The following is a 6228-nucleotide window of genomic DNA, read 5'->3' as shown; positions in this document are numbered from 1 at the left end:
GGGGGGGTTCACCCACAGACACAGACGCCAGATGCTGGATTCAACGATGGTCCATCGGATGGCCTGAAGCATTGGCCAAACACCTCGGTTCCCAATCTTCTCCACCCTCAAGAAACCAATCCTTGCCTTTCCGACGGCTCAAGAAGTGGAGTCTGCTGTCGGGGCAAAGTGATGGGGGTGTTGGGGCCAACACAGCTGAAGGGGGTTAATACCCTCTCATCTCGGTGTGGAGGGGTGGGGGGAAGGTGAAATGTGAGCCACAAAGTGAAGCTATTTGAATAAAAAATACAATCAAACAAGTCTCCCAAATATTAGCTAGGAACTAGTTCAGAACAGGCAACAAGTTCTACTTTGTCCGCAAGCCCTCAGTGCAGGTACGAATGAAAGCCCCCCACCCCCATGCCTCTGCATGCCACCCACCCCCCCGCCCCCCCTCCTCACTGAACTTGGTGGACTGTATAGACTTGGAACAATGCAGTCTTACAAGGTCAAAGACTGTTGCAAAGGACCAGAGCTACACATGGTGACCGGGTCCTGCTCTGTCCTCCCACACACCCCCACTCCCTTTAAAATTAACAGCATAACCTCTGGTGAAGCTTAACCTAACCGGACTGCTGAGGGTGGCACGGGGGTTCGGCATTAATCTTTCATTAGGAGCTCGAACCAGGTAATCTGTCGCCTGCGAATATTTACGAATATCCCGAGCCAACGGTATAAAATCAGAATGGACGCAAGCTTCAGTGCTACACGTGGCGCCATCCGTGTCAATTTCATGTTCCCAGTGTTTCAATGTCACACAGCTCCGGTCTCTTCCGACAGGACACAGGACTGGGAAGTGGACTGTCCTCGCTTTTGCAAACCCACCGTGCCTTAGTGAGACCGAGGGGACACGCAGACACAGGCACACATACATACATGCACACGCACATTACATACTGACACTCAAAACTTCAGAAATTCCTGTATGTCTCACTCTTTCCCCCAGCTTCACACGATCAGCTACAGTGACATTTTCACATGCAAGTTAAATTGCATACACAATATAAAGGGGGCTTTTCCTTCTTTATTTCCTGCCACCCCCCCCACCCCCCAACCCACCTTATCATTGCTCAGTAAATTCTACAGCAGGTTACAGACAGTTTGTTTCAGAAGAACAAAACAAAAATATATATAATATATATATATAATCTCATTGAAACAGATGCAGGCGAAAGGAATGTGTCTTCAGTCAGTGAATCAATTGCTAAATAACGCACGGGCTATTCCCAACCCTGCCGCCTCCCCCAGTCCCTCCCCCCACTGCTCACCACGCTGGCCGGGATTGAGTTGGGGGCAGAGGTGGAGGGTGGTAGGTGAGAGTCGGGGGGGGGGGGGGGGGGTAGGGGTAGGGGGGGGTGCAAGCCCAGAACAGAGCAAGATCCCAGAAGCAGCTCACTTTAGCGGAGACAGTGAAATGTGGGTCCAAGCAGATAGACAAGGAACATTCAAGTTCCAATACACAAAAGATTATAGTTTAGTAGCGGTGGCGATGGTTGGGGAGGGGTAGGCCGAGGCCATGGAGCAGGGCCCTTGGATGTTAGTCGCTCTTTCGTTTCATGCCTGGAAGCTTCTCTTGGACCCTGAGGGAGGGAGGGAGAGAGAGAGAGAGAGAGAGAGATGAGCATCATCAGGAGGAACCACAACAACAAAACACAGCAATAATTAATCTGGCCACTCAAACCGCCAACGAACACAAAGCAGGGGAATTGGTTTAAACAAAAATGCTTGTGTGGGAGGTTCAGCTGGACAGGCGCAGACCGGCGATGAGGAACCACTGATTTCACGGTGAAAATTTACACTTTGGGACACAATATTCTGTAACAGTGGGGTTGTCGAGGCAAAGACCAGTGTGACTTCCGAAAAGGGAAGCAGCTATCTGAACAAAAGGCAGTCACAGGTCTGTGTGGAAAGAGAGAAGGCTGTGGGATTGACTGGGGATTGTTACGTAGAACATAGAATATTACAGCACAGTACAGGCCTTTCAGCCCTCGATGTTGTGCCGAGCTATGTCCAATCCCAAGATCAAGCTATCCCCACTCCCTATCATTCTGGTGTGCTCCATGTGCCTATCCAATAACCGCTTGAAAGTTCCTAAAGTGTCCGACTCCGCTATCACAGCAGGCAGTCCATTCCACACCCCAACCACTCTCTGAGTAAAGAATCTACCTTGGACATCCCTCCTATATCTCCCACCATGAACCTTATAGTTATGCCCCCTAGTAACAGCTACATCCAACTGAGGAAATAATCTCTGCACGTTCACTCTATCAAACCCTCTCATCATCTTATAAACCTCTATTAAGTCACCTCTCATCCTCCTCCGCTCTAAAGAGAAAAGCCCCAGCTCCCTCAACCTTTCCTCATAAGACCTACCCTTCAAACCAGGCAGCATCCTGGTAAATCTCCTCTGCACTCTCTCCAATGCTTCCACATCTTCATCCTGTACTGAAACACTTGGTGGCTTCTCTCCAAAGTACCAAGGTCAGCAACTTTGCCGCACCAGAGTCCTCGAACCTGTCCCATTCAGAGTACTCTCACATGTAGGTATCAAGACAGACAGGCTGAACAGACTTGTGCACTCTGAGCTGGATGGGGGGTGTGGGGCACTTGCTGGGCTGCAGGGGATCCTGATCGCTAGCTGATCTGTGACCATCATCAATCTGTGGCGACCCCACAAGTACAACAGTAACAGAGACTCATCCTTGCTCATTGGATCAAATCCATCTCAGAACAAAACTCACCCCCACTGCCCATAACCCCTGGGGTGGGGTGGGCTGGGGGGATGTAATAAGTAACTCCTTTCGCCTCTCTCCTGGCATTTTGCTAACCTCTTGTTCGGACTCGTTTGGAGATGCGTCTCCGGGTTTAACCAATACTCACTTGCCAATGACGCTGGACACCTGCTTCTGAACCAGGTTAAAGTAATGATCGATCTGTGTCTGGAAATGAACAGGGAGGTACCGTATTAGGAGAATATGGGAGGATGTGCTCACACTCACACACTCTCAACTCTGCAATCCCAGGCACTCAGGTACGGCCCCTCCAGAACCAACAGGGGAATGGACACATTCAGTCCAGGACCCCCCCTCCGGCACCAGGCTGACCAGCACCCCTCCAGCCCCAAGCCGATTGGCACCACTCCGGCCACCACCCCCCCCCCCACCCCCACTCAGGATCCCTCCAGCACCTCCCTCACTCCCCCCCACCCCAAGGACGCCTCCAGCCCCCCCTCAACACCCCCCCTTCCCAAAAAACCTCTCCAGCCCCCCCATCCAAGGAGCCCTCCAGCTCCAGACCACGCCCCCCCCACCACCACCCGCCTCCTCCCCCCCCCCCCCCCCCCCCGGGACCCCTCCAACTCCAGGACCCCCTGGGACCCCTCCAGCCCCAGGCCAACCCAGAGCCTCACTGTTCTACAGTGCGTATTTGGGGCAGATACATTGGGAATAAACCCTGTGTCACAGACATCTCCCACAGCGTCTGGTAACCTACCTGGTAAGTCTGATAGATGATTGGCACACTGAAGGTTAGCAGAACAGCTGGAAAAGGCAGAGAGAAGAAAGAGTCAGAACAAACTGTGCGCGGTGTGTGGTCACGTTCACCCTGCCAAGGGACAGAAACTGAGTAGATACGCCAACTCCCCTAACCTCATGACCCTGGACCACAAGGTGGAAGGGCCAATCCCACGCTAATTTTAAAACTTAAAGGGCAGATCCTTGTTGAGTTTCACACGAGTTGAACTCAGAATAGTTTCTTCCTGAACCTTACCCAGGATTAGCAGAGTCAGCCCATTGAAAACCGCTCCAACGTAAGTCATCAGCCACATCAGAACAGCAAGCTTTGGACAAAAAGGGGAAATGTTAGTACAGCAGTGAGCTCAACAACCCCCAACCCCAGGACACACAAGGAGATCCCAGGAGAGGCACTACAACAGCGAGAGAGAGAGAGAGACAGACAGAGCACGCGACCCAGAGGCAGAGGGGAAACTAACCCCAATTTTAGCTGCTCATTTAGCAGGATCAGGCTTTAACCCACCCTCATCTCCCACGCCATGACCACAACACAGGTTGGACAATAAATCTCATTTCTACAAACCTTCAGGGAATCCACGAGATCCTCGACCAGGAAAAGCTGGAGCAGGCGTTTCAGAATGCAGTTCAGGTGGGCGAAGGCAGTGTCGCAGTATTTGCGGAAAGTCTCTGCAGACAGGGTGATATCCAGCTCCAAGTAAGGCCTGGGCAGAGTGAAGGAAGATCCCATTACTGTCACAGCACTAGGCTTCACTATCAAATACTCCCAGATTCCCTCCTGGACCCTCAGAAAGCTCCGTTCACCTCGGACAAGGGACTCTGTGCTTAGTGAGCGAGGCTGGATGGGGAGAGATGGGACTGGCGCGGAATCCAATCCGCTTCCTATTCCCCCCGCCCCCTCACCGACCCCTGGCTGGCATCCTCAGCAAAGCTGAGCTTCTTTAAGTCTTTCCCAATATCCAAGGAGGTTATCTGTGTGTCAGTGTATGGACTGAGACCAATCTCAGTGTGGAAACAGAAATAGAGCCAACCACACAATAAAGGACTGAGACACAGAGGAAACGTGAAAACACACTCCTTGCAGCACAGTGGGTTAGCATTGCTGCCTCACAGCACCAGGGACCTGGGACAGCACAGTGGGTTAACACTGTAGACTCACAGCGCCACAGACCCTGGAGCAGCACCTTGGCACAGTGGGTTAGCATTGCTGCCTCATAGCACCAGGGACCTGGGGCAGCATAGTGGGTTAACACTGTAGACTCACAGCGCCACAGACCCTGGGGCAGCACCTTGGCACAGTGGTTAGCACTGCTGCCTCATAGCGCCAGGGACCCAGGGCAGCGTGGTGGCACAGTGGTTAGCACTGCTGCCTCACCATGCCAGGGACCCAGGGCAGCACAGTGGGTTAGCACTGCAGCCTCACCATGCCAGGGACCCAGGGCAGCGCGGTGGCACAGTGGTTAGCACTGCTGCCTCACCATGCCAGGGACCCAGGGCAGCACAGTGGGTTAGCACTGCAGCCTCATAACACCAGTGACCCAGGGCAGCACAGTGGGTTAACACTACCCGCAAGGAAGCTGTTATTATTATTATTAGACCCTGGGGCAGCACCTTGGCACAGTGGTTAGTTGCCTCACAGTGCCAGGGACCCGGGGCAACATGGTGAAACAGTGGCTAGTACTGCTGCCTCACAGTGCCAGGGACCCGGGGCAACACGGTGACACAGTGGCTAGTACTGCTGCCTCACAGTGCCAGGGACCCGGGGCAGCACAGTGGCTAGCACTGCTGCCTTAGCGCCACAGACCTGGGGCAGCACGATGGCACAGTGGTTAGTGCTGCTGCCTCTCAGCACCAGGAACCCAGGGTGGCACAGTGGTACGGTGGTCAGCACTGCTGCCTCATAGGGCCAGGGACCCAGGTTCAATTCCCAGCTAGGGTCACTGTCTGTGTGGAGTCTGTGCATTCTCCCTGTGGTTCTCTCTTGGTTTTCCTCCGGGTGCTCTGGTTTCCTCCCACAGTCCGAAGTTGTGCAGGTTAGCTGGTTCGGCCATGGTAAACGCACAGGATTATTGGGATAGGACAGAGGGGAGGGCCTGGGTGGGATGTTCTTTTGGAGATGCACAGTACACCTGATGGGTTGAATGGCCTCTTCCTGCACTGTAGGGGTTCTATGTTTCTATGGAGAGGGAGCACTACCCACAGAGATTGAGAGAAAGTTGATTCTGGCAATTGGAAGGAGCGTTCACAATTAGCAGTGTCAGTTAGCTTGTGAAATTTTGCCCCAGGTCACACTGTTCCCCAAGGGAGGGTGGGGAGGTGGAAAGACAATATTAACTGCCCCTTCCCCCATAAGACCCGCATGGCGAGCAAACTTACTTAAAGGGGTTTCCGTCATTGGTTTTCTGCACAGCTTGGACAACAGACTTGTAAATGCGAAAGCTGATGGTAACAGACAGAAGGGCCAGTACGAGATAGGCCAGAACGCTGACCACACTGAACACTGCCAGAGACACCAGCAACGTCAGAATTGACCCAAACACCGCCCCCGTCTTCTTTGGGTCACGCCAGTATACCAAATCCTTCACTGCAGGGAAAACACAAACAGAGAGAATATTAAACTATATCCAGTACGAGGGGCGAGAGATTATCCTCTCATCAC

General features: G+C 53.0%; 1 protein-coding gene across 3 annotated transcripts in view; it reads right to left on the bottom strand.

Moving 5' to 3' along the window:
• The window catches only part of LOC145340071 (reticulon-3-like), a 34837-nt gene continuing 28609 nt past the window's right edge, over positions 1-6228 (bottom strand). For all 3 annotated transcript variants that reach the window (XM_080184489.1, XM_080184490.1, XM_080184493.1), the window contains 6 exons: positions 5946-6153; positions 4135-4273; positions 3808-3877; positions 3532-3578; positions 2920-2978; positions 1-1619 (listed from right to left, as the gene is read on the bottom strand). In XM_080184489.1, the coding sequence (XP_080040615.1) occupies positions 1577-1619; positions 2920-2978; positions 3532-3578; positions 3808-3877; positions 4135-4273; positions 5946-6153 (566 nt within the window). In that variant the 3' untranslated portion in view covers positions 1-1576. The remainder of the gene's footprint in view (positions 1620-2919; positions 2979-3531; positions 3579-3807; positions 3878-4134; positions 4274-5945; positions 6154-6228) is intronic.

The sequence above is a fragment of the Carcharhinus amblyrhynchos genome, unplaced genomic scaffold (assembly GCF_965287045.1).
Source record: "Carcharhinus amblyrhynchos unplaced genomic scaffold, sCarAmb.v2.hapA scaffold_756, whole genome shotgun sequence".
Classification (NCBI taxonomy): Eukaryota; Metazoa; Chordata; class Chondrichthyes; order Carcharhiniformes; family Carcharhinidae; genus Carcharhinus; species Carcharhinus amblyrhynchos.
Note: the sequence above shows the minus strand (reverse complement) of the source record. Positions and strands in the feature narration are given on the sequence as shown.